The sequence below is a fragment of the Oncorhynchus tshawytscha genome, linkage group LG13 (assembly GCF_018296145.1).
Source record: "Oncorhynchus tshawytscha isolate Ot180627B linkage group LG13, Otsh_v2.0, whole genome shotgun sequence".
NCBI lineage: Eukaryota > Metazoa > Chordata > Actinopteri > Salmoniformes > Salmonidae > Oncorhynchus > Oncorhynchus tshawytscha.
Genome location: NC_056441.1, coordinates 95461788 through 95489648, shown reverse-complemented (window position 1 = coordinate 95489648; position 27861 = coordinate 95461788). Strand labels below are relative to the sequence as shown.

Sequence of the window (27861 nt, the reverse complement as noted above, 5' to 3'; positions counted from 1 at the left end):
TTCAATCTCTTTCAATAAGCTGTACATTCAATCTCTTTCATTAAGCTGTACATTCAATCTCAACATTACGCTGTACATTCAATGAAACTGGGGGATGCATCACTAATATCTTCCATTAATCAACATATATTTCATGAATTAACATATCGTCCATGAATTAACTCTTTATGAAATACATTTCCTTTTAAAGTGAAACTTTTACAATGTAATTGACTTTGCATGTCACATTAGAAATATTGTTGAATAAAATCATCTTTCTGTGTGCCAAAAAACACAACAAATTCCCTTCTCAACAACTCTAAAATTGATCTCTCTATAGACCAACGGTCAGTTTCCATGTTGTTGAACCTCTAGATGTCACTATTTCTTAAATGCTCAAATTCACGGAAAACATTTGTCACCCATTCGTCTGAGTGGGCCCTTACTACGTTCTTGTATTTGGGCAAATGTGTGTTGGACCCCTATGATGCTGCACCACACAGACAGACAGGGCAGTTGACTTGATTCGCCTGCATCATTACGAAAAACAGACAGGGCAGTTGACTTGATTCCTCTTTAAGAACAACAGTCGGGGCAGTTGACTTGATTCCTCTTTAAGAACAACAGACAGTCGGGGCAGTTGACTTGATTCCTCTTTAAGAACAACAGTCGGGGCAGTTGACTTGATTCCTCTTTAACAGTGAATCTGTCTCGTTCCAGTCACTGCCCTGTTTAACAGTGAATCTGTCTCGTTCCAGTCACTGCCCTGTTTAACAGTGAATCTGTCTCGTTCCAGTCACTGCCCTGTTTAACAGTGAATCTGTCTCGTTCCAGTCGCTGCCCTGTTTAACAGTGAATCTGTCTCGTTCCAGTCGCTGCCCTGTTTAACAGTGAATCTGTCTCGTTCCAGTCGCTGCCCTGTTTAACAGTGAATCTGTCTCGTTCCAGTCACTGCCCTGTTTAACAGTGAATCTGTCTCGTTCCAGTCACTGCCCTGTTTAACAGTGAATCTGTCTTGTTCCAGTCACTGCCTTGTTTAATGGTGATAGTCTTTACACGAGTGGGTAAATTAACTATTTCAGGGGAGAAGAGAGAGGAATCGTGGACGAAACAATAGCAGATTAAAAGACAAGGGCAAGAGAAGCAAGGGGGAGAGGAGAGGAGGCTGAAGAGGGAGAGGCAAGGAGAGTGTGGGAGGCAGTTGGAGATGGAGGGATGGGAGAGGAGAGTGTGGGAGGCAGTTGGAGATGAAGGCATGGGAGAGGAGAGGAGAAATGAGAGAGGAGGGGAGAGGAGAGGAGAGTGCACCAGTCTGTGTACCTTGAGGCCAGAGTCGGAGGGAAAAGGCCTATAATGGCATGCGTTAGTGTGAGCTAGGCTGGATGGTTGCATACTCGACAAGGTCCCCGGCAGAGTGCATAGAGCTCCGTGTGCTGGGGGAGTAGGCCAGAGACGCAGTATCCAGCTCTGCATACTGGACATCACAGTCCCTGTGGCCAGAGTTCTAGAGACAAGAGAGGCAAGAGGAGTTTGATGAGAGAGAGTGATAGAGAGACAGTGAGTGCCTTCAGAAAGTCTTCATACCCCATTGACTGATTCTACATTTTGTTGTTTTACAGCCTGAATTCAACATTGATTGAAGTGATTTTTCCCACCCATCTACACACAATACCCCATAAAGATAAAGTGAAAACATGTTTTTGCAAATTTATTGAAAATTAAATAAAGAAATATCTCATTTTATAAGTATTCACACCCCTGAGTCAAAACTTTGTAGGAGCAGCTTTGGCAGTGATTACAGCTGTGAGTCTTACTGGGTAAGTCTCCAAGAGCTTTCCACACCTAGATTGTGCAACATTTCCCCATTATTCTTTTCAAACTTCTTCAAGCTCTGTCAAATTGGTTGTTGATCATTGGCTAGACAAATATTTGAAATTCTTGCCAAAGATTTTCAAGCAGATTTAAGTCCAAACTGTAACTCGGCCTAACTCGGTCTTCTTGGTAAGCAACTCCAGTGTAGATTTGGCCTTGTGTTTTAGTTTATTGTCCTGCTGAAAGGGGAATTCATCTCCCCAGTGTCTGGGGAAAACAGACTGAACCAGGCTTTCCTCTAGGATTTTGCCTGTGCTTAGCTCCATTCCTTTTCTTTTGTGTCCTGAAAAACTCCCCAGTGCAAGCATACCCATAACATGATGCAGCCACCACCATGCTTGAAAATATGGAGACTAGTACTCAGTAATGTGTTGTATTGGAGTTGCCCAAACATAACACTTTGTATTCAGGACAAAAAGATAATTTCTTTGACACATTTTTTGCAGTTTTACTTAAATGCCTTGTTACAAACAGGATGCATGTTTTGGAATATTTTTATGCTGCACCAGCTTCCTTTTTTCACTCTGTCATTTAGTTTAGTATTGTGGAGTAACTATAATGTTGTTGATCCATCCTCAGTTCTCTCCTCTCACAGCCATTAAACTCTATAACTGTTCTAAAAAGTCACCAAATTGACTGCTCGACTGAGGGACCTTTGTGGGGTACAGAGATGAGGAAGGAATTCAAAAATCATGTTATTATTGTCCATGCAACCTATTAAACAAATGTTTACTCCTGAACTTATTTAGGTTTGCCATAACAAAGGGGTTGAATACTTATTGACTCAAGACATTTTAGCTTTTCATTTTTGATATGTTTGTAAACATTTAAAAATATTTAATTCCACTTTGACATTATGGGGTATTGTGTGTAGGCCAGTGCCCCATTTTTATTTCAGGCTGTAACACAACAAAATGTGAAAAAAGTCAAGGGGTGTGAATACTTTCTGAAGGCGCTTTATGTGTGAGACACGGAAAGAGCAAGAAAGGAGAGGGAGGGGAGGGAGGGGGAGGAGTAAACAACAAATGTTATTATTAGTTTTGTGTGAGAGTGTGGGAGGCAGTTGAAGAAGGATGGAAGAATGAAAGAAAGATGGAAATAGCAAGAGAAACAGAAAGAGGACTGCAGATCGATTGAGGATGTTGTGTGGAAATCTTTAAAAAAGGGTCTTATGATAATGAGAGAGGGGCCTATGATCATGAGAGAGGGACCTATGGTAATGAGAGAGAGTCTTATGATAATGAGAGAGGGTTGTACGATAATGAAAGAGGGTCTTATGATAATGAGAGAGGGTCCTACAATAATGAGAGAGGGTCTTATGATAATGAGAGAGGGGCCTATGATCCTGAGAGAGAGTCTTATGATAATGAGATAGGGTCCTATGATAATGAGAGAGGGTCATACGATAATGATAGAGGGTTAGGGTTCGGGTCCTATGATAATGAGAGAGGGTCTACGATAACGAGAGAGGGTCCTACAATAATGAGAGAGGGTCCTACAATAATGAGAGAGGGCCGTACAATAATGAGATGGGGTCCTATGATAATGTGATAGGGTTAGGGTTTGGGTCCTAAGATAATGAGACAGGGTCCTATGATAATGAGAGGGTCATACGATAATGATAGAGGGTTAGGGTTTGGGTCCTATGATAATGAGAGAGGGTCTACGATAACGAGAGAGGGTCGTACAATAATGAGAGAGGGACGTACGATAATGAGAGAGGGCCGTACGATAATGAGATGGGGTCCTATGATCATGAGAGAGGGGCCTATGATCATGAGAGAGGGGCCTATGATCATGAGAGAGGGGCCTATGATCATGAGAGAGGGTCCTATGATCATGAGAGCGGGTCCTATGATCATGAGAGCGGGTCCTATGATAATGAGAGAGGGTTGTACGATAATGAAAGAGGGTTACGGTTTGGGTCCTATGATAATGAGAGAGAGTCATACAATAATGAGATAGTTAGGGTTCGGGTCCTACGATAATGAGAGAGGGTCGTACGATAATGAGAGAGGGTCGTACGATAATGAGAGAGGGTCGTACGATAATGAGAGAGGGCCGTACGATAATGAGAGAGGGTCGTACGATAATGAGAGAGGGACGTACGATAATGAGAGAGGGCCGTACGATAATGAGATGGGGTCCTATGATCATGAGAGAGGGGCCTATGATCATGAGAGAGGGGCCTATGATCATGAGAGAGGGGCCTATGATCATGAGAGAGGGTCCTATGATCATGAGAGCGGGTCCTATGATCATGAGAGCGGGTCCTATGATAATGAGAGAGGGTTGTACGATAATGATAGAGGGTTAGGGTTTGGGTCCTACGATAATGAGAGAGGGTCGTACGATAATGAGAGAGGGTCGTACGATAATGAGAGAGGGTCGTACGATAATGAGAGAGGGCCGTACGATAATGAGAGAGGGTCGTACGATAATGAGAGAGGGTCGTACGATAATGAGAGAGGGTTAGGGTTCGGGTCCTATTATAATGAGATAGGGTCCTATGATAATGAGAGAGGGTCCTATGATAATGAGAGAGGGTCCTACGATAATGAGAGAGGTTTAGGGTTCGGGTCCTGTGATAATGAGATATGGTCCTATGATAATGAGAGAGGGTCCTACAATAATGAGAGAGGGTCCTATGATAATGAGAGAGGGTCCTATGATAAGGAGACAGGGTCCTATGATAATGAGACAGGGTCCTACGATAATGAGACAGGGTCCTACGATAATGAGACATGTTTAGGGTTCGGGTCCTATGATAATGAGATAGGGTCCTATGACAATGAGACAGGGTCCTGTGATAATGAGACAGGATCCTGTGATAATGAGACAGGGTCCTATGATAATGAGAGATGGTCCTATGATAATGAGAGAGGGTCCTATGATAATGAGAGAGGGTCCTATGATAATGAGAGAGGGTTTGGGTTCTGGTCCTATGATAATGAGACAGGGTCCTATGATGATGAGAGACGGTCCTATGATAATTGGGCGAGACCGAGTCAATACTGAGATGGGGAGAATGGGTCTGAGACAGAGTCAAGACCGAGGTCAGAAAAATGTGAGTCCAGTTCAAGACCATTATTATAATTTGTCATATTACCTCCATAATAAGTCCAAAATGTCCAGTATTTACTTTAAACATTCAGAATAGTGAAAAAAAGCATACTGAGGGCAAATAGAGCCACTCTATAAATTATTACTAACCCAAACACAGTGGGGAACAATGGGCCTTCTACGCCTTCAGAGAAGGGCTAAGGATTTATTAAATAATTATTATAATAGTAATAATAATTATATTATTATGTTCAATGATGTATGATTTAATCTCTTCAGTTTACATGATCAAAATCTAGCTATCTAAGTCAGCCATTGGCTAGGCAATCAGAAGAAAGGCATCTGCCATTCAACTGTATTAGGGCAATATTTTGGAGTGACAGTGGAATCAACCAATCACATTTTTACATAATGAGTGGGACCGTTTTTCATGAAAACTTTGGCCTCCTTTTTTATGACTTTTTTTTTTACTTTAGTTTATTTGGTAAATATTTTCTTAACTCTTCTTGAACTGCACTGTTGGTTAAGGGCTTGTTAATGAGCATTTCATGTTAATTAAGGTTTTATTTAATTTGATTTGTTATCAAAGAGGATGTTGCTGCTAATTTACATTACATTTCAAATGATCATCATCTGGTAAGTGGAACTGTGTTTAATGCAGCACACTTGCTGTTGTTAGCCATCTCTATGTGTTTTAATGCAGCACGCTTGCTGTTGTTAGCCATCTCTATGTGTTTTAATGCAGCACGCTTGCTGTTGTTAGCCATCTCTATGTGTAATTTAATGCAGCACGCTTGCTGTTGTTAGCCATCTCTATGTGTAATTTAATGCAGCACGCTTGCTGTTGTTAGCCATCTCTATGTGTAATTTAATGCAGCACGCTTGCTGTTGTTAGCCATCTCTATGTGTAATTTAATGCAGCACGCTTGCTGTTGTTAGCCATCTCTATGTGTAATTTAATGCAGCACACTTGCTGTTGTTAGCCATCTCTTTGTGTAATTTAATGCAGCACACTTGCTGTTGTTAGCCATCTCTGTGTTTTAATGCAGCGCGCTTGCTGTTGTTAGCCATCTCTTTGTGTTTTAATGCAGCGCGCTTGCTGTTATTAGCCATCTCTGTGTAATTTAATGCAGCACGTTTGCTGTTGTTAGCCATCTCTTTGTGTAATTTAATGCAGCGCGCTTGCTGTTGTTAGCCATCTCTGTGTAATTTAATGCAGCACGTTTGCTGTTGTTAGCCATCTCTTTGTGTAATTTAATGCAGCGCGCTTGCTGTTGTTAGCCATCTCTTTGTGTAATTTAATGCAGCGCGCTTGCAGTTGTTAGCCTTCTCTTTGTGTAATTTAATGCAGCACACTTGCTGTTGTTAGCCATCTCTTTGTGTAATTTAATGTAGCACGCTTGCTGTTGTTAGCCATCTGTATGTGTAATTTAATGTAGCATGCTTGCTGTTGTTAGCCATCTCTTTGTGTAATTTAATGTAGCACGCTTGCTGTTGTTAGCCATCTCTATGTGTAATTTAATGCAGCACGCTTAATGTTATTAGCCATCTTTTTGAAAATAACTTGTGTGAGAATGTTTTTTGCATTTAAAGTGGAAATGACAGCATTTTATCAACATGAAATCTTATCAATATCAGTTCATATACAACACCAGGAAGAATATGACACTTAAAAAAAAATCAGACGTTTTCATTGATCTTAGAATGTTTGGGGATTACATTACATATACTAAGGCACTTGTGAAAATTCTATAGAAATATAGTGGGGAAGCGGTTGTGCGTTTGGACAATTAAAAGAGTCACTGCAGTAAATTAATTAAGCCATTTGCCACAAGGGCCTATCATCATTCACTATGATCTGGACTGTGTGTTTACAGGCAGTAGGGCCTGTCATCATTCACTCTGATCTGGACTGTGTGTTTACAGGCAGTAGGGCCTGTCATCATTCACTCTGATCTGGACTGTGTGTTTACAGGCAGTAGGGCCTGCCATCATTGACTATGAACTGGACTGTGTTTTAACAGACAGTAGGGCCTGTCATCATTCACTTTGACAATTAATCTTGATGGTTGTGCAGTCGTCTCAAATAAAACTGTGAAGGACCTCGGCGTTACTCTGGACCCTGATTTCTCTTTTAATTGAAACACACAGAGATGGCTAACAACGGCAAGCGTGCTGCATTAAATTACACATAGAGATGGCTAACAATGGCAAGCGTGCTGCGTTAAACACAAAGATATGGCTAACAACAGCAAGTGTGCTGCATTAAAACACAAAGAGATGGCTAACAGCAAGTGTGCTGCATTTAACATGGTTCCACTTACCACATGATGATCATTTGAAATGTAAATTAGCAACAACATCCTCTTTGATAACAAATAAAATGAAATAAAACCTTAACATGAAATGCTTATTAACAAGCCCTTAACCAACAGTGCAGTTCAAGAAGAGTTAAGAAAACTATCCTTTAACACCTGGTTGTTCTGTTCAGACAGCTCTACCCTTTACCACCTGGTTGTTCTGTTCAGACAGCTCTACCCTTTACCACCTGGTTGTTCTGTTCAGACAGCTCTACCCTTTACCACCTGGTTGTTCTGTTCAGACAGCTCTACCCTTTACCACCTGGTTGTTCTGTTCAGACAGCTCTACCACCTGGTTGTTCTGTTGAGACAGCTCTACCACCTGGTTGTTCTGTTGAGACAGCTCTACCACCTGGTTGTTCTGTTCAGACAACTCTATCCTTTACCACCTGGTTGTTCTGTTCAGACAGCTCTACCCTTTACCACCTGGTTGTTCTGTTCAGACAGCTCTACCCTTTACCACCTGGCTGTTCTGTTCAGACAGCTCTACCCTTTACCACCTGGTTGTTCTGTTCAGACAGTTTTACCACCTGGCTGTACGGTTCAGACAGCTCTACCCTTTACCACCTGGTTGTTCTGTTCAGACAGCTCTACCCGTTACCACCTGGCTGTTCTGTTCAGACAGCTCTACCACCTGGTTGTTCTGTTCAGACAGCTCTACCACCTGGTTGTTCTGTTCAGACAGCTTTACCACCTGGCTGTACGGTTCAGACAGCTCTACCCTTTACCACCTGGTTGTTCTGTTCAGACAGCTCTACCCTTTACCACCTGGTTGTTCTGTTCAGACAGCTCTACCACCTGGCTGTTCTGTTGAGACAGCTCTACACTTTACCACCTGGTTGTTCTGTTCAGACAACTCTATCCTTTACCACCTGGTTGTTCTGTTCAGACAGGTCTACACTTTACCACCTGGTTGTCTGTTCAGACAGCTCTATCCTTTACCACCTGGTTGTTCTGTTCAGACAGCTCTACCCTTTACCACATGGTTGTTCTGTTCAGACAACTCTATCCTTTACCACCTGGTTGTTCTGTTCAGACAGGTCTACACTTTACCACCTGGTTGTCTGTTCAGACAGCTCTATCCTTTACCACCTGGTTGTTCTGTTCAGACAGCTCTACCCTTTACCACATGGTTGTTCTGTTCAGACAACTCTATCCTTTACCACCTGGTTGTTCTGTTCAGACAGCTCTACACTTTACCACCTGGTTGTCTGTTCAGACAGCTCTACCCTTTACCACCTGGTTGTTCTGTTCAGACAACTCTATCCTTTACCACCTGGTTGTTCTGTTCAGACAGCTCTACCCTTTACCACCTGGTTGTTCTGTTCAGACAGCTCTACCCTTTACCACCTGGTTGTTCTGTTCAGACAGCTTTACCACCTGGCTGTTCTGTTCAGACAGCTCTACCCTTTACCACCTGGTTGTTCTGTTCAGACAGCTTTACCACCTGGTTGTTCTGTTCAGACAGCTCTACCCTTTACCACCTGGTTGTTCTGTTCAGACAGCTCTAACCGTTACCACCTGGCTGTTCTGTTCAGACAGCTCTACCCGTTACCACCTGGCTGTTCTGTTCAGACAGCTCTACCACCTGGTTGTTCTTTTCAGACAGCTCTGCCACCTGGTTGTTCTGTTCAGACAGCTCTACCACCTGGTTGTTCTGTTCAGACAGCTCTACCACCTGGTTGTTCTGTTCAGACAGCTTTACCACCTGGTTGTACGGTTCAGACAGCTCTACCCTTTACCACCTGGTTGTTCTGTTCAGACAGCTCTACCCTTTACCACCTGGTTGTTCTGTTCAGACAGCTCTACCACCTGGTTGTTCTGTTCAGACAGCTCTACCACCTGGCTGTTCTGTTCAGACAGCTCTACCACCTGGCTGTTCTGTTCAGACAGCTCTACCACCTGGCTGTTCTGTTCAGACTGCTCTACCCTTTACCACCTGGTTGTTCTATTCAGACAGCTCTACCCTTTACCACCTCACCTGGTTGTTCTGTTCAGACAGCTCTACCGCCTGGCTGTTCTGTTCAGACAGCTCTACCACCTGGCTGTTCTGTTCAGACAGCTGTACCCTTTACCACCTGGTTGTTCTGTTCAGACAGCTCTACCACCTGGTTGTTCTGTTCAGAGAGCTCTACCACCTGGCTGTTCTGTTCAGACAGCACTACCCTTTACCACATGGTTGTTCTGTTCAGACAACTCTATCCTTTACCACCTGGTTGTTCTGTTCAGACAGCTCTACCCTTTACCACCTGGCTGTTCTGTTCAGACAGCTTTACCACCTGGTTGTTCTGTTCACACAGCTTTACCACCTGGCTGTTCTGTTCAGACAGCTCTACCCTTTACCACCTGGTTGTTCTGTTCAGACAGCTTTACCACCTGGCTGTTCTGTTCAGACAGCTCTACCCTTTACCACCTGGTTGTTCTGTTCAGACAGCTTTACCACCTGGCTGTTCTGTTCAGACAGCTCTACCCTTTACCACCTGGTTGTTCTGTTCAGACAGCTCTACCACCTGGTTGTTCTGTTCAGACAGCTTTACCACCTGGCTGTACGGTTCAGACAGCTCTACCCTTTACCACCTGGTTGTTCTGTTCAGACAGATCTAACCGTTACCACCTGGCTGTTCTGTTCAGACAGCTCTACCCGTTACCACCTGGCTGTTCTGTTCAGACAGCTCTACCCGTTACCACCTGGCTGTTCTGTTCAGACAGCTTTACCACCTGGTTGTTCTGTTCAGACAGCTCTTCCACCTGGTTGTTCTGTTCAGACAGCTCTACCACCTGGCTGTTCTGTTCAGACAGCTCTACCACCTGGCTGTTCTGTTCAGACAGCTCTACCACCTGGCTGTTCTGTTCAGACTGCTCTACCCTTTACCACCTGGTTGTTCTATTCAGACAGCTCTACTCTTTACCACCTCACCTGGTTGTTCTGTTCAGACAGCTTTACCACCTGGTTGTTCTGTTCAGACAGCTCTTCCACCTGGTTGTTCTGTTCAGACAGCTCTACCACCTGGCTGTTCTGTTCAGACAGCTCTACCACCTGGCTGTTCTGTTCAGACAGCTCTACCACCTGGCTGTTCTGTTCAGACTGCTCTACCCTTTACCACCTGGTTGTTCTATTCAGACAGCTCTACTCTTTACCACCTCACCTGGTTGTTCTGTTCAGACAGCTCTACCGCCTGGCTGTTCTGTTCAGACAGCTGTACCCTTTACCACCTGGTTGTTCTGTTCAGACAGCTCTACCACCTGGTTGTTCTGTTCAGAGAGCTCTACCACCTGGCTGTTCTATTCAGACAGCTCTACCACCTGGTTGTTCTGTTCAGACAGCTCTACCACCTGGTTGTTCTGTTCAGAGAGCTCTACCACCTGGCTGTTCTATTCAGACAGCTCTATCCTTTACCACCTGGTTGTTCTGTACAGACAGCTCTACCCTTTACCACCTGGCTGTTCTGTTCAGAGAGCTTTACCACCTGGCTGTTCTGTTCAGACAGCTCTACCCTTTACCACCTGGTTGTTCTGTTCAGACAGCTTTACCACCTGGTTGTTCTGTTCAGACAGCTCTACCCTTTACCACCTGGCTGCTCTGTTCAGACAGCACTACCCTTTACCACCTGGTTGTTCTGTTCAGACAGCTCTACCCTTTACCACCTGGCTGCTCTGTTCAGACAGCACTACCCTTTACCACCTGGTTGTTCTGTTCAGAAACTCTACCCTTTACCACCTGGTTGTTCTGTTCAGACAGCTCTACCCTTTACCACCTGGTTGTTCTGTTCAGACAGCTCTACCCTTTACCACCTGGTTGTTCTGTTCAGACAGCACTACCCTTTACCACCTGGTTGTTTTGTTCAGACAGCTTTTACCACCTGGTTGTTCTGTTCAGACAGCTTTTACCACCTGGTTGTTCTGTTCAGACAGCTTTACCACCTGGTTGTTCTGTTCAGACAGCTCTACCCTTTACCACCTTTTTGTTCTGTTCAGAAAGCTCTACCCTTTACCACCTGGTTGTTCTGTTCAGACAGCTCTACCCTTTACCACCTGGTTGTTCTGTTCAGACAGCTCTACCACCTGGTTGTTCTGTTCAGACAGCTTTACCACCTGGTTGTTCTATTCAGACAGCTCTACCCTTTACCACCTTGTTGTTCTGTTCAGACAGCTCTACCCTTTACCACCTGGTTGTTCTGTTCAGACAGCTCTACCACCTGGTTGTTCTGTTCAGACAGCTTTACCACTTGGCTGTACGGTTCAGACAGCTCTACCCTTTACCACCTGGTTGTTCTGTTCAGACAGCTCTACCCTTTACCACCTGGCTGTTCTGTTCAGACAGCTTTACCACCTGGTTGTTCTGTTCAGACAGCTATACCTCCTGGTTGTTCTGTTCAGACATCTCTACCACCTGGCTGTTCTGTTCAGACAGCTCTACCACCTGGCTGTTCTGTTCAGACAGCTCTACCACCTTGCTGTTCTGTTCAGACAGCTCTACCCTTTACCACCTGGTTGTTCTATTCAGACAGTTCTACCCTTTACCACCTCACCTGGTTGTTCTGTTCAGACAGATCTACCGCCTGGCTGTTCTGTTCAGACAGCTCTATCACCTGGCTGTTCTGTTCAGTGAGCTCTACCCGTTACCACCTGGCTGTTCTGTTCAGACAGCTCTACCACCTGGTTGTTCTGTTCAGACAGCTCTACCACCTGGTTGTTCTGTTCAGACAGCTCTACCACCTGGTTGTTCTGTTCAGACAGCTCTACCACCTGGCTGTTCTGTTCAGACAGCTCTACCCTTTACCACCTGGTTGTTCTGTTCAGACAGCTCTACCCTTTACCACCTGGCTGTTCTGTTCAGACAGCTCTACCCTTTACCAGCTGGTTGTTCTGTTCAGACAGCTCTACCCTTTACCAGCTGGTTGTTCTGTTCAGACAGCTCTACCCTTTACCACCTGGTTGTTCTGTCCAGACAGCTCTACCCTTGACCACCTGGTTGTTCTGTTCAGACAGCTCTACCCTTTACCACCTGGTTGTTCTGTTCAGACAGCTCTATCCTTTACCACCTGGTTGTTCTGTTCAGACAGCTCCACCACCTGGCCATTCTGTTCAGACAGCGCTACCCTTTACCACCTGGTTGTTCTGTTCAGACAGCTCTACCACCTGGTTGTTCTGTTCAGACAGCTCTCCCACCTGGCTGTTCTGTTCAGACAGCTCTACCACCTGGCTATTCATTTCAGACAGCTCTACCACCTGGTTGTTCTGTTCAGACAGCTCTACCCTTTACCACATGGTTGTTCTGTTCAGACAGCTCTACCCTTTACCACCTGGTTGTTCTGTTCAGACAGCTCTACCACCTGGTTGTTCTATTCAGACAACTCTACCCTTTACCACCTGGTTGTTCTGTTCAGACAGCTCTACCCTTTACCACCTGGTTGTTCTGTTCAGACAGCTCTACCCTTTACCACCTGGCTGTTCTGTTCAGACAGCTCTACCCTTTACCACCTGGTTGTTCTGTTCAGACAGCTCTATCCTTTACCACCTGGTTGTTCTGTTCAGACAGCTCTACCCCTTACCACCTGGTTGTTCTGTTCAGACAGCTCTACCCTTTACAACCTGGTTGTTCTGTTCAGACAGCTCTACCCTTTACCACCTGGTTGTTCTGTTCAGACAGCTCTACAATCTGGCTGTTCTGTTGAGACAGCTCTACCACCTGGCTGTTCTGTTGAGACAGCTCTACCACCTGGTTGTTCTGTTCAGACAGCTCTACACTTTACCACCTGGTTGTTCTGTTCAGACAGCTCTACCCTTTACCACATGGTTATTCTGTTCAGACAGCTGTACCCTTTACCACCTGGTTGTTCTGTTCAGACAGCTCTACCACCTGGTGTTCTGTTCAGACAGCTCTACCACCTGGTTGTTCTGTTCAGACAGCTCTACCCTTTACCACCTGGTTGTTCTGTTCAGACAGCTCTACCCTTTACCACCTGGTTGTTCTGTTCAGACAGCTCTACCCTTTACCACCTGGTTGTTCTGTTCAGACAGCTCTACCACCTGGTTGTTCTGTTCAGACAGCTCTATCCTTTACCACCTGGTTGTTCTATTCAGACAGCTCTCCCCTTTACCACCTGGTTGTTCTGTTCAGACAGCTCTACCCTTTACCACCTGGTTGTTCTGTTCAGACAGCTCTACCCTTTACCATCTGGTTGTTTTGTTCAGACAGCTCTACCACCTGGTTGTTCTGTTCAGACAACTCTACCCTTTACCACCTGGTTGTTCTGTTCAGACAGCTCTATCATTTACCACCTGGTTGTTCTGTTCAGACAGCTTTACCACCTGGCTGTTCTGTTCAGACAGCTCTACCCTTTACCACCTGGTTGTTCTGTTCAGACAGCTTTATCACCTGGTTGTTCTGTTCAGACAGCTCTACCACCTGGTTGTTCTGTTCAGACAGCTTTACCACCTGGCTGTACGGTTCAGACAGCTCTACCCTTTACCACCTGGTTGTTCTGTTCAGACAGCTCTACCCATTACCACCTGACTGTTCTGTTCAGACAGCTCTACCCGTTACCACCTGGCTGTTCTGTTCAGACAGCTCTACCACCTGGTTGTTCTGTTAAGACAGCTCTACCACCTGGTTGTTCTGTTCAGACAGCTCTACCACCTGGTTGTTCTGTTCAGACAGCTCCACCACCTGGTTGTTCTGTTCAGACAGCTCTACCACCTGGTTGTTCTGTTCAGACAGCTCTACCACCTGGTTGTTCTGTTCAGACAGCTTTACCACCTGGCTGTACGGTTCAGACAGCTCTACCCTTTACCACCTGGTTGTTCTGTTCAGACAGCTCTACGCTTTACCACCTGGCTGTTCTGTTCAGACAGCTCTACCACCTGGTTGTTCTGTTCAGACAGCTCTACCACCTGGTTGTTCTGTTCAGACATCTCACCACCTGGCTGTTCTCTTCAGACAGCTCTACCACCTGGCTGTTCTGTTCAGACAGTTCTACCCTTTACCAACTGGTTGTTCTATTCAGACAGTTCTACCCTTTACCACCTCACCTGGTTGTTCTGTTCAGACAGGTCTACCGCCTGGCTGTTCTGTTCAGACAGCTCTACCACCTGGCTGTTCTGTTCAGACAGCTCTACCCTTTACCACCTGGTTGTTCTGTTCAGACAGCTCTACCACCTGGTTGTTCTGTTCAGAGAGCTCTACCCTTTAACACCTGGTTGTTCTGTTCAGACAGCTCTACCCTTTACCACCTGGTTGTTCTGTTCAGACAGCTTTACCACCTGGTTGTTCTATTCAGACAGCACTACCCTTTACCACCTGGTTGTTCTGTTCAGACAGCTCTACCCTTTACCACCTGGTTGTTCTGTTCAGACAGCTCTACCCTTTACCACCTGGTTGTTCTGTTCAGACAGCTCTACCACCTGGTTGTTCTGTTCAGACAGCTCTACCCTTTACCACCTGGTTGTTCTGTTCAGACAGCTCTACCCTTTACCACCTGGTTGTTCTGTTCAGACAGCTCTACCACCTGGTTGTTCTGTTCAGACAGCTCTATCCTTTACCACCTGGTTGTTCTGTTCAGACAGCTCTACCCTTTACCACCTGGTTGTTCTGTTCAGACAGCTCTACCCTTTACCACCTGGTTGTTCTGTTCAGACAGCTCTACCCTTTACCACCTGGTTGTTCTGTTCAGACAGCTCTACCCTTTACCACCTGGTTGTTCTGTTCAGACAGCTCTACCCTTTACCACCTGGTTGTTCTGTTCAGACAGCTCTACCACCTGGCTGTTCTGTTGAGACAGCTCTACCACCTGGTTGTTCTGTTCAGACAACTCTACTACCTGGTTGTTCTATTCCGACAGCTCTATCCTTTACCACCTGGTTGTTCTATTAAGACAGCTCTACCCTTTACCACCTGGTTGTTTTGTTCAGACAGCTCTACCCTTTACCACCTGGTTGTTCTGTTCAGACAGTTCTATACTTTACCACCTGGTTGTTCTGTTCAGACAACTCTACCCTTTACCACCTGGTTGTTCTGTTCAGACAGCTCTATCATTTACCACCTGGTTGTTCTGTTCAGACAGCTTTACCACCTGGCTGTTCTGTTCAGACAGCTCTACCCTTTACCACCTGGTTGTTCTGTTCAGACAGCTTTACCACCTGGTTGTTCTGTTCAGACAGCTCTACCACCTGGTTGTTCTGTTCAGACAGCTTTACCACCTGGCTGTACGGTTCAGACAGCTCTACCCTTTACCACCTGGTTGTTCTGTTCAGACAGCTCTACCCTTTACCACCTGGTTGTTCTGTTCAGACAGCTCTACCCTTTACCACCTGGTTGTTCTGTTCAGACAGCTCTACCCTTTACCACCTGGTTGTTCTGTTCAGACAGCTCTACCCTTTACCACCTGGTTGTTCTGTTCAGACAGCTCTACCACCTGGTTGTTCTGTTCAGACAGCTCTACCACCTGGTTGTTCTGTTCAGACAGCTCTACCACCTGGTTGTTCTGTTCAGAGAGGTCTACCACCTGGCTGTTCTGTTCAGACAGCTCTACCCTTTACCACCTGGCTGTTCTGTTCAGACAGCTCTACCCTTTACCAGCTGGTTGTTCTGTTCAGACAGCTCTACCCTTTACCAGCTGGTTGTTCTGTTCAGACAGCTCTACCCTTTACCAGCTGGTTGTTCTGTTCATACAGCTCTATCCTTTACCACCTGGTTGTTCTGTTCATACAGCTCTATCCTTTACCACCTGGTTGTTCTGTTCAGACAGCTCTACCCTTTACCACCTGGCTGTTCTGTTCAGACAGCTCTACCCTTTACCACCTGGCTGTTCTGTTCAGACAGCTCTACCCTTTACCACCTGGCTGTTCTGTTCAGACAGCTCTACCCTTTACCACCTGGCTGTTCTGTTCAGACAGCTCTACCCTTTACCACCTGGTTGTTCTATTCAGACAGCTCTACCCTTTACCACCTGGTTGTTCTATTCAGACAGCTCTACCCTTTTCCACCTGGTTGTTCTGTCCAGACAGCTCTTCCCTTTACCACCTGGTTGTTCTATTCAGACAGCTCTACCACCTGGTTGTTCTGTTCAGAGAGCTCTACCCTTTACCACCTCGTTGTTCTGTTCAGACAGCTCTACTCTTTACCACCTGGTTGTTCTATTCAGACAGCTCTACCACCTGGTTGTTCTGTTCAGACAGCTCTACCACCTGGTTGTTCTGTTCAGACAGCTCTACCACCTGGTTGTTATATTCAGACAGCACTACCACCTGGTTGTTCTATTCAGACAGCTCTGCCCTTTACCACCTGGGTGTTCTGTTCAGACAGCTCTACCCTTTACCACCTGGGTGTTCTGTTCAGACAGCTCTACCCTTTAACACCTGGTTGTTCTGTTCAGACAGCTCTACCACCTGGCTGTTCTGTTCAGACAGCTCTACACTTTACCACCTGGTTGTTCTGTTCAGACAGCTCTACCCTTTACCACATGGTTGTTCTGTTCAGACAGCTCTACCCTTTACCACCTGGTTGTTCTGTTCAGACAGCTCTACCCTTTACCACCTGGTTGTTCTGTTCAGACAGCTCTACCCTTTACCACCTGGTTGTTCTGTTCAGACAGCTCTATCCTTTACCACCTGGTTGTTCTGTTCAGACAGCTCTACCACCTGGTTGTTCTGTTCAGACAGCTCTATCCTTTACCACCTGGTTGTTCTGTTCAGACAGCTCTACCCTTTACCACCTGGTTGTTCTGTTCAGACAGCTCTACCCTTTACCACCTGGTTGTTCTGTTCAGACAGCTCTACCACCTGGTTGTTCTGTTCAGACAGCTCTACCCTTTACCACCTGGTTGTTCTGTTCAGACAGCTTTACCACCTGGTTGCTCTATTCAGACAGCTCTACCCTTTACCACCTGGTTGTTCTGTTCAGACAGCTCTACCCTTTACCACCTGGCTGTTCTGTTCAGACAGCTCTACCCTTTACCACCTGGTTGTTCTGTTCAGACAGCTCTACCCTTTACCACCTGGTTGTTCTGTTCAGACAGCTTTACCACCTGGTTGTTCTATTCAGACATCTCTACCCTTTACCACCTGGTTGTTCTGTTCAGACAGCTCTACCACCTGGTTGTTCTGTTCAGACAGCTCTACCCTTTACCACCTGGCTGTTCTGTTCAGACAGCTCTACCCTTTACCAGCTGGTTGTTCTGTTCAGACAGCTCTATCCTTTACCACCTGGTTGTTCTGTTCAGACAGCTCTACCCTTTACCACCTGGCTGTTCTGTTCAGACAGCTCTACCCTTTACCACCTGGTTGTTCTGTTCAGACAGCTCTACCCTTTACCACCTGGCTGTTCTGTTCAGACAGCTCTACCCTTTACCACCTGGTTGTTCTGTTCAGACAGCTCTACCCTTTACCACCTGGCTGTTCTGTTCAGACAGCTCTACCCTTTACCACCTGGTTGTTCTGTTCAGACAGCTCTACCACCTGGTTGTTCTGTTCAGACAGCTCTACCACCTGGTTGTTCTGTTCAGACAGCTCTACCCTCTACCACCTGGTTGTTCTGTTCAGACAGCTCTACCACCTGGTTGTTCTGTTCAGACAGCTCTACCACCTGGTTGTTCTGTTCAGACAGCACTACCACCTGGTTGTTCTGTTCAGACAGCTCTACCCTTTACCACCTGGTTGTTCTGTTCAGGCAGCTCTACCATTTCCCGTGACAACAGGAGTGGTGGGTAACACAAGGACAACAGAAAATAGCAGTGGAGCAATTACAACCCTGGGTACGTCATTACCTTGCCAGTGAAAGCTGCATGGCAATCCCCCAGCGACTGAGGCCTTCTCATTAGTCTCCAACTCCTTCATTTCGATAATACAGAGCCCTTCTCTTTGACAAACGTGGTTCCCTAAATCTCTGTGATGTCATATTGATGCCAGGGGTGTAACTGTGTGCCCAGGAAAATGACCAGGAGGCTGGAAAATGGATGAGTATCTATCTACACACAGACAGAGGATGCACTCTAGATGTGCAGACGGATACTCTAGATCTGCAGACGGATCATCTAGATGTGCAGACGGATACTCTAGATGTGCAGACGGATACTCTAGATGTGCAGACGGATACTCTAGATGTGCAGATGGATACTCTAGATGTGCAGACGGATACTCTAGATGTGCAGACGAATACTCTAGATGTGCAGACGGATACTCTAGATGTGCAGACGGATACTCTAGATGTGCAGACGGATACTCTAGATGTGCAGACGGATACTCTAGATGTGCAGACGGATACTCTAGATGTGCAGACGGATACTCTAGATGTGCAGACGGATACTCTAGATGTGCAGACGGATACTCTAGATGTGTATATACACTGCTCAAAAAAATAAAGGGAACACTTAAACCACACAATGTAACCCCAAGTCAATCACACTTCTGTGAAATCAAACTGTCCACTTAGGAAGCAACACTGATTGACAATACATTTCACATGCTGTTATGCAAATGGAATAGACAACAGGTGGAAATTATAGGAAAATAGCAAGACAACCCCAATAAAGGAGTGGTTCCGCAGGTTCCTATGCTTCCTGGCTGATGTTTTGGTCACTTTTGAATGTTGGCGGTGCTTTCACTCTAGTGGTAGCATGAGACGGAGTCTACAACCCACACAAGTGGCTCAGGTAGTGCAGCTCATCCAGGATGGCACATCAATGCGAGCTGTGGCAAGAAGGTTTGCTGTGTCTGTCAGCGTAGTGTCCAGAGCATGGAGGCGCTACCAGTAGACAGGCCAGTACATCAGGAGATGTGGAGGAGGCCGTAGGAGGGCAACAACCCAGCAGCAGGACCACTACCTCCGCCTTTGTGGAAGGAGGAGCACTGCTAGAGCCCTGCAAAATGACCTCCAGCAGGCCACAAATGTGCATGTGTCTGCTCAAATGGTCAGAAACAGACTCCATGAGGGTGGTATGAGGGCCCGACGTCCACAGGTGGGGGTTGTGTTTACAGCCCAACACCGTGCAGGATGTTTGGCATTTGCCAGAGAACACCAAGATTGGCAAATTTGCCATTGGCGCCCTGTACTCTTCACAGATGAAAGCAGGTTCACACTGAGCACATGTGACAGACGTGCCAGTCTGGAGACGCCGTGGAGAACGTTCTGCTTTCTGCAATATCCTCCAGCATGACCGGGTTGGCGGTGGGTCAGTCATGGTGTGGGGTGGTATTTCTTTGGGGGGCCGCACAGCCCTCCATGTGCTCGCCAGAGGTAGCCTGACTGCCATTAGGCACAGAGAGGAGATCCTCAGACCCCTTGTGAGACCATATGCTGGTGCGGTTGGCCCTGGGTTCCTCCTAATGCAAGACAATACTAGACCTCATGTGGCTGGAGTGTGTCAGCAGTTCCTGCAAGAGGATGGCATTGATGCTATGGACTGGCCCGCCCGTTCCCCAGACCTGAATCCAATTGAGCACATCATGTCTCGCTCCATCCACCAACGCCACGTTGCAACACAGACTGTCCAGGAGTTGGCGGATGCTTTAGTCCAGGTCTGGGAGGAGATCCCTCAGGAGATCAGGGGCATGCCCAGGCATTGTAGGGAGGTCATACAGGCACGTGGAGGCCACACACACTACTGAGCCTCATTTTGAATTGTTTTCAGGACATTTCATCAAAGTTGGATCAGCCTGTAGTGTGGTTTTCCACTTTAATTTTGAGTGTGACTCCAAATCCAGACCTCCATGGGTTGATAAATTTGATTTCCATTGATAATTTTTGTGTGATTTTGTTGTCAGCACATTCAACTACGTAAAGAAAAAAGTATTTAATAAAAATATTTCATTCATTCAGATCTGGGATGTGTTATTTTAGTGTTCCCTTTATTTTTTTGAGCAGTGTAGATAGTCTAGATGTGTAGATGGATAGTCTAGATGTGTAGATGGATAGTCTAGATGTGTAGATGGATAGTCTAGATGTGTAGATGGATAGTCTAGATGTGTAGATGGATAGTCTAGATGTGTAGATGGATAGTCTAGATGTGTAGATGGATAGTCTAGATGTGTAGATGGATAGTCTAGATGTGTAGATGGATAGTCTAGATGTGTAGATGGATAGTCTAGATGTGTAGATGGATAGTCTAGATGTGTAGATGGATAGTCTAGATGTGTAGATGGATAGTCTAGATGTGTAGATGGATAGTCTAGATGTGTAGATGGATAGTCTAGATGTGTATATGGATAGTCTAGATGTGTATATGGATAGTCTAGATGTGTAGATGGATAGTCTAGATGTGTATATAGTAGATACCCAAATGCCGCCCTACTTTCTTTATAGTGCACTTATTTTGTCCAGGACCCATTGTGATCAACTACATAGGGACAGAGCCTAGCAACAGGAGAACACCAAGCCTGCATGACTTTCCCAGAGTTAAAAACGTATTCTTCTTCCCCTTCATTATCGGCAGAGACAATTGGTTTTTCATGGGGTGAAAGGATAGTAATTACGTTATGCTTGACAGATCATTGAAAAAGTGTGGCGTCAACGCAGTAATGACTCAGGATGGGGTTAATATGATGATTAGGAGTGGGGGACAAAAAAGCAACGTCTTTCCTCAGGTAAGGAATGTGGGAAGACCAACCTTTACAAGTGAATAAAACTTAAAACTACGTAGATTGTCTTCTGACTGCATTTGGGTTTTCTTATGCCTGGCAACCCTTTTTCAATGGGAAAATAACTCTTTCTGACACATTCTGATCTTTTATTCCCAAATGGGTGTGGGGCTTCTTTCCTGTGAGAGTTCATTTAGGGAGAGCCTGACATAGTTTATCTTTTACTTCATGGACCTCAAATGTGTGAAGTTAGGACAGAATCCATCCAGACATTGAATATGTACGAGTTCTTGAGTAAAATACTTTAAGCAGTCCCAAACGTGGCATACCCACCCCTGACAAATTAGTCATTGTGGGAGCTTATCTTCTTCCAGCTGGACATGAACAGGGGAGGAGACTGCTGCTACCGTCTGTATGTACAATGGCCTGATAGGCCCGGAGGTTGTCAGTACCCTGTACACCTTCAACATGGCTCTGTAGTACACTGTAGACCTGGCCTATACACCTGTACAACATGGCTCTGTAGTAACCTGTACAACATGGCTCTGTAGTAACCTGTACACCATGGCTCTGTAGTACCCTGTACAACATGGCTCTGTAGTACCCTGTACACCATGGCTCTGTAGTACCCTGTACAACATGGCTCTGTAGTACCCTGTACACCATGGCTCTGTAGTACCCTGTACAACATGGCTCTGTAGTAACCTGTACACCATGGCTCTGTAGTACCCTGTACAACATGGCTCTGTAGTACCCTGTACAACATGGCTCTGTAGTACCCTGTACACCATGGCTCTGTAGTACCCTGTACAACATGGCTCTGTAGTACCCTGTACACCATGGCTCTGTAGTACCCTGTACAACATGGCTCTGTAGTAACCTGTACACCATGGCTCTGTAGTACCCTGTACAACATGGCTCTGCAGTACCCTGTACACCTGTTCAACATGGTTCTGTAGTACCCTATACACCTGTACAACATGGCTCTGCAGTACCCTGTACACCTGTTCAACATTGCTCTGTAGTACCCTGTACACCTGTACAACATGGCTCTGCAGTACCCTGTACAACATGGCTCTGTAGTACCCTGTACACCTGGCCTATACACCTGTACAACATGGCTCTCTAGTACACTGTACACCTGTTCAACATTGCTCTGTAGTACCCTGTACACCTGTACAACATGACTCTGTAGTAACCTGTACACCTGGCATATACACCTGTACAACATGGCTCTGTAGTACCCTGTACACCTGGCCTATACACCTGTACAACATGGCTCTGTAGTACCCTGTACACCTGGCCTATACACCTGTTCACCTTGGTCAAGGCTGCTCTACTCACCGGCTTGTTAGTGAAGGGTATTGACTCAGAGGGTACCATGTCATAATATGGAGGCTGCAGAGGAAGCTTCTTGTCCAGGGTAAGCACCTACACAGGAAACACCACAGCTCAGAGTGGAGTAATGTGAAAATGGAGACGCCATAGAAATATTATCTGTAGAACAGACCTAGTCACTCAGACCACAGTGATTTCACTTGTTCTTATTGGTATACAATATATGACTATTACCACAGGATGGATGGAGGGTCATAAATCAAATGTCAATCATGTCAATGTACTATACCGAAACACAGCCTAAAACCACAAACAGCAAGCAATGCAGATGTAGAAGCACGGTGGCTAGGAAAAACTCCCTAGAAAGACAGAAACCTAGGAAGAAACCTAGAGAGGAAGCTGGGGTGGCCAGTCCTCTGGCTGTGCCGGGTGGAGATTAGAAACCTAGAGAGGAAGCAGGGTCCAAGGGGTGGCCAGTCCTCTGGCTGTGCCGGGTGGAGATTAGAAACCTAGAGAGGAAGCAGGGTCCAAGGGGTGGCCAGTCCTCTGGCTGTGCCGGGTGGAGATTAGAAACCTAGAGAGGAAGCAGGGTCCAAGGGGTGGCCAGTCCTCTGGCTGTGCCGGGTGGAGATTAGAAACCTAGAGAGGAAGCAGGATCCAAGGGGTGGCCAGTCCTCTGGCTGTGCCGGGTGGAGATTAAGAGTACATGGCCTTTAAGGCCAGATCGTACTTCAAGGTGTTCAAACGTCCATAGATGACCAGCAGGGTTGTACAGTGTGCAACAGGTCAGTATCTCAGGAGTAAATATCAGTTGACTTTTCATAGCCGATCATTCAGAGTGTCTCTACCGCTCCTGCTGTCTCTAGAGAGTTGAAAACAGCAGGTCTTTAAAACACAGGCTTCCAGGGAAGGCAATTTTAGGGCTTCACCATGTTTTATCGAAATGTACAGCTGTGTGTCGTCCACATAGCAGAGAAAGTTGACATTGTGTTTCTTAATGACATCAGCAAGATGTAGAATATATAGGGAAAACAGTAGTGGTCCTAAAATGGAACCTTGAGGAACGCTGAAACGTAAATCAAATCAAAGTTTATTTGTCAGGTGTAGTAGACCTTACAGTGAAATGCTTACTTACAGGCTCTAACCAATAGTGCAAAAAAGGTATTAGGTGAACAATCGGTAGGTAAAGAAATAAAACAGTAAAAAGACAGGCTATATACAGTAGCGAGGCTATAAAATTAGCGAGGCTATAAACAGACACCGGTTAGTCAGGCTGATTGAGGTAGTATGTACATGTAGATATGGTTAAAGTGACTATGCATATATGATGAACAGAGAGTAGCAGTAGCGTAAAAGAGGGGTTGGCGAGTGGTGGGTGGGACACAATGCAGAAACATACAATTGATTTGTACCTTTGACAAACCATCCACAGAGACAAACTAATATATCTTTCCGACAGATAAAATCTAAACCAGGCAAGAACTTTTTCATGTGGACCAATTAGGTTTTTCAATCTCTCCAAAAGAATGTTGTGATCGATGGTGTCAAAAGCAGCACTATGGTCTAGTACAGGGGTGGGTAACTCCTGATTGGTGTCACTTTTTTCCATCCCTCGCAAACACAGCTGATTAATAAACTAATTGCATTCTAAACTGAAGATCATGATTAGGTGATTATTGGAGTCAGGTGTGTTAGCTGGGGCTGGGGCAAAGCTGTGTCACCAATCAGGCCCTCGAGGACTGGAGTTGCCCAACCCTGGTCTAGGAGCACAGGGACAGATGCAGAGCCTTGGTCTGACACCAATAAAATATAATTTACAACCTTCACAAATGCAGTCTTAGTGCTATAATGGGTCTAAAACCAGACTGATGTTACGGTTTTCTTCGGGTGAAGTAGAGTCGGACCAAAATGCAACCTGGTTAGTTCGATACATCTTTAATGAAGACAAAAACACGAACTATACAAAAACAATAAACTTAACGTGAAAACCGAAACAGCCTATCTTGTGCAAACAAACACAGAGACCTGAACACTAAGGACAATCACCCACGAAATACTCAAAGAATATGGCTGCCTAAATATGGTTCCCAATCAGAGACAACGATAATCACCTGACTCTGATTGAGAACCGCCTCAGGCAGCCATAGACTATGCTAGACACCCCACAAAACCCCAAGACAAAAACGCACCACAATAACCCATGTCACACCCTGGCCTGACCAAATAAATGAAGACAAACATAATATACTTCGACCAGGGTGTGACAACTGAAGCATTCCGTATACATTGTCTTCAGGAAGCCAGTGAGTTGCTATGCAACAGCTTTTTCAAAAATGTTTGAGAATAATGGAATATTCGATATAGGCCGATAGTTTTTTATATTTTCTGGGTCAAGGTTTGGCTTTTTCAAGAGAGGCTTTATTACTGCCACTTTTAGTGAGTTTGGTACACATCCGGTGGATAGAGAGCCGTTTAAACTGTTCAACATAGGAGGGCCAAGCACAGGAAGCAGCTCTTTCAGTAGTTTAGTTAAAACCTGTTAAGCCTCCCCCTACTTTTTCGGAAATTCTGTTAAAAATCGCGCAACATTTTGGCGTCCTGCTACTCAGGCCAGGAATATAGTATATGCATATGATTAGTATGTGTGGATAGAAAACACTCAGATGTTTCCAAAACTGTTTAAATCACGGCTGTGACTATAACAGAACGTCTGTTTCATCGAAAAGCGCAGGAAAATCTGATCACTGGAGATGGAAAAAAATATCCATGCGCCACTCCCAGGAATTGTTAATGGTGAACCGTATTAAATGAGGCCGAGCTTGCAGTACCTACAGCTTCCACAGGATGTATAGAGTCTCCTCATTTGATTCTGATTTGATTCTTGGTAGATCCGACCAAAGGGAACCGATTCCCTCCGACCACCAACCCGAGGCATTGTCTCTGTGTTTTTCCTGACATTTTTCCACACGACCAACTATCGAATTTACATCGCCTCCTGATGATTTTTATAGCTTATTAACGTGTAGTTATACCTAAAGTTGCATTAGAAAGGTATTTCGAAGTGTTTTGTGAAAGTTTATCGTCGAATTTTTAACTTTTAAAAAATGACGTTACGTTATGAAACGCTATTTTTTTCCGTTTATCACACAGTCTTCATAGATCGATATCTAGGCTATATATGGACCGATTTAATCCAAAAAAAGACCCAGTATTGATTATGGGACATCAAGGTGTGCCAAGAAAGAAGATGGTCAAAGGTAATTAATGTTTTATATTTTATTGTGCGGTTTGTGTAGCGCCGACTATGCTAATTCTTTTGTTTACATCCCCTACGGGTCTTTTGGGGTGTTGCATGCTATCAGATAATAGCTTCTCATGCTTTCGCCGAAAAGCATTTTAAAAATCTGACTCGGTGGCTAGATTCACAATGACTGTAGCTTTATTTCAATACCAAGCATGTGTATTTTAATGAACGTTTGCGTTTTAACTAATACTATTAGCGTGTAGCGTAGCGCATTTGCATTTCCAGAGCTCTAGGTGGGACATCTGCGTCTCAAGTAAGCTCAAGAGGTTTTAAGAGAGGGTCCAGATTGTCTAGCTCAGCTGATTTGTAGGGATCCAGATTTTCCAGCTCTTTCAGAACATCAGATGTCTGGATTTGGGTGAAGGAGAAATGGGGGAGGCTTGGGCAAGTTACTGTGGGGGGGTGCAAGGCTGTTGACCGGGGAAGGGGTAAACAGGTGGAAAGCATTGCCAGCCGAAGAGAAAAATGCTTATTAAAAATGATCGATTATCGTAGATTTATCGGTGGTGACAGTGTTTCCTAGCCTCGGTGCAGTGGGCAGCTGGGAGGAGGTGCTCTTATTCTCAGTGGACTTCACAGTGTCCCAAAACTAATTGGAATTAGTGCTACAGGATGTAAATTTCTTTCCTAACTGACTATGTATATTGGTTACTGACTACCCTGAAAAGTTGCATATCATGGGGGCTATTCGATGCTAACGCAGAACAACACAGGATGTAAATGTGATGGTCAAGGGCAGTCAAGTCTGGGTTGAACCAAGGGCAATATTGGTTCTTAGTTCTCCATTTTTTGAATGGGGCATGCTTATTTAAGATGGTGAGGAAAACACTTTTAAAGAGCAACCAGGCATCCTCTACTGATGGGATGAGATCGAAATCCTTCCAGGATACCCGGGCCAGGTCGATTAGAGAGGCCTGCTCGCTGAAGTGTTTTTGGGAGCATTTGACAGTGATGAGGGGCGTTTGACCGCAGACCGATTACGGACGCAGGCAATGAGGCAGGGATTGCTGAGGTCCTGGTTGAAGACAGCAAAGGTGTATCTGGCTTCCTGGTAAGGCAAGGGCTGATTTCAAGGTTTTACTGCTAACCCTACAAAGCACTACATGGGCTTGCTCCTACCTATCTTTCCGATTTGGTCCTGCCATACATACCTACACGTAAGCTACGGTCACAAGACGCAGGTCTCGTTGCGGTCCCTAGAATTTCTAAGCAAACAGCTGGAGGCAGGGCTTTCTCCTATAGAGCTCCATTTTTATGGCATGGTCTGCCTACCCATGTGAGAGACGCAGACTCTGTCTCAACCTTTATATCTTTAAGTCTTTATTGAAGACTCTCTCAGTAGGTCCTATGATTGAGTGTAGTCTGGCCCAGGAGTGTGAAGATGAACAGAAAGGCACTGGAGCAACGAACCGCCCTTGCTGTCTCTGCCTGGCCGGTTCCCCTCTCTCCACTGGGATTCTCTGCCTCTAACCCTATTACAGGGGCTGAGTCCCTGGCTTACTGGTGCTCTTCCATGCCGTCCCTAGGAGGGGTGCGTCACTTGAGTGGGTTGAGTCACTGACGTGATCTTCCTGTCTGGGTTGGCGCCTCCTCCCCCCTTTGGTTGTACCGTGGCGGAGATCTTTGTGGACTATACTCGGCCTTGTCTCAGGACGGTAAGTTGGTGGTTGAAGATAATCCCTCTAGCGTGTGGGGGCTGTGCTTTGGCAAAGTGGGTGGGGTTATATCCTGCCTGTTTGGCCCTGTCCGGGGATATCGTCAAATGGGGCCACAGTGTCTCCCGACCCCTTTTGTCTCAGCCTCCAGTAGTTTGTGTCGGGGGGCTAGGGTCAGTCTGTTATATCTGGAGTATTTCTCCTGTCTTATCCGGTGTCCTGTGTGAATTTAAGTGTGCTCTCTCTAATTCTTTCTGTCTCTCTCTCTCAGAGGACCTGAGCCATAAGAACATGCCTCAGGACTATCTGGCATGATGACTCCTTGCTGTCCCCAGTCCACCTGGCCATGCTGCTGCTCCAGTTTAAACTGTTCTGCCTGCGGCTATGGAACCCTGAGAGAGCAGGAGGGGTAGACATACTCTGAATGATCGGCTATGAAAAGCCAACTGACATTTACTCCTGAGGCGCTGACCTGTTGCACTCTCTACAACCACTGTGATTATTATTATTTGACCCTGCTGGTCATCTCTGAACATTTGAACATCTTGGCCATGCTGTTATAATCTCCACCCGGACAGCCAGAAGAAGACTGGCTACCCCTCAGAGCCTGGTTCCTCTCTAGGTTCTTCATAGGTTCTGGCCTTTCTAGGGAGTTTTTCCTAGCCACCGTGCTTCTACACCTGCATTGCTTGCAGTTTGGGGTTCTAGGCTGAGTTTC

The 27861-nt window shown here is 45.7% G+C and overlaps 1 protein-coding gene across 1 annotated transcript in view; it reads right to left on the bottom strand.

The window, feature by feature from the left end:
* Positions 1-1305: 1305 nt before the first annotated feature.
* Positions 1306-27861, bottom strand: part of LOC112237564 (nectin-2-like) — a 68282-nt gene continuing 41726 nt past the window's right edge. The window contains exons 3-4 of the mRNA XM_024406176.2: positions 22191-22277; positions 1306-1483 (exon numbers count right to left, since the gene is read on the bottom strand). Of these exons, the coding sequence (XP_024261944.1) occupies positions 1343-1483; positions 22191-22277 (228 nt within the window). The 3' untranslated portion in view covers positions 1306-1342. The remainder of the gene's footprint in view (positions 1484-22190; positions 22278-27861) is intronic.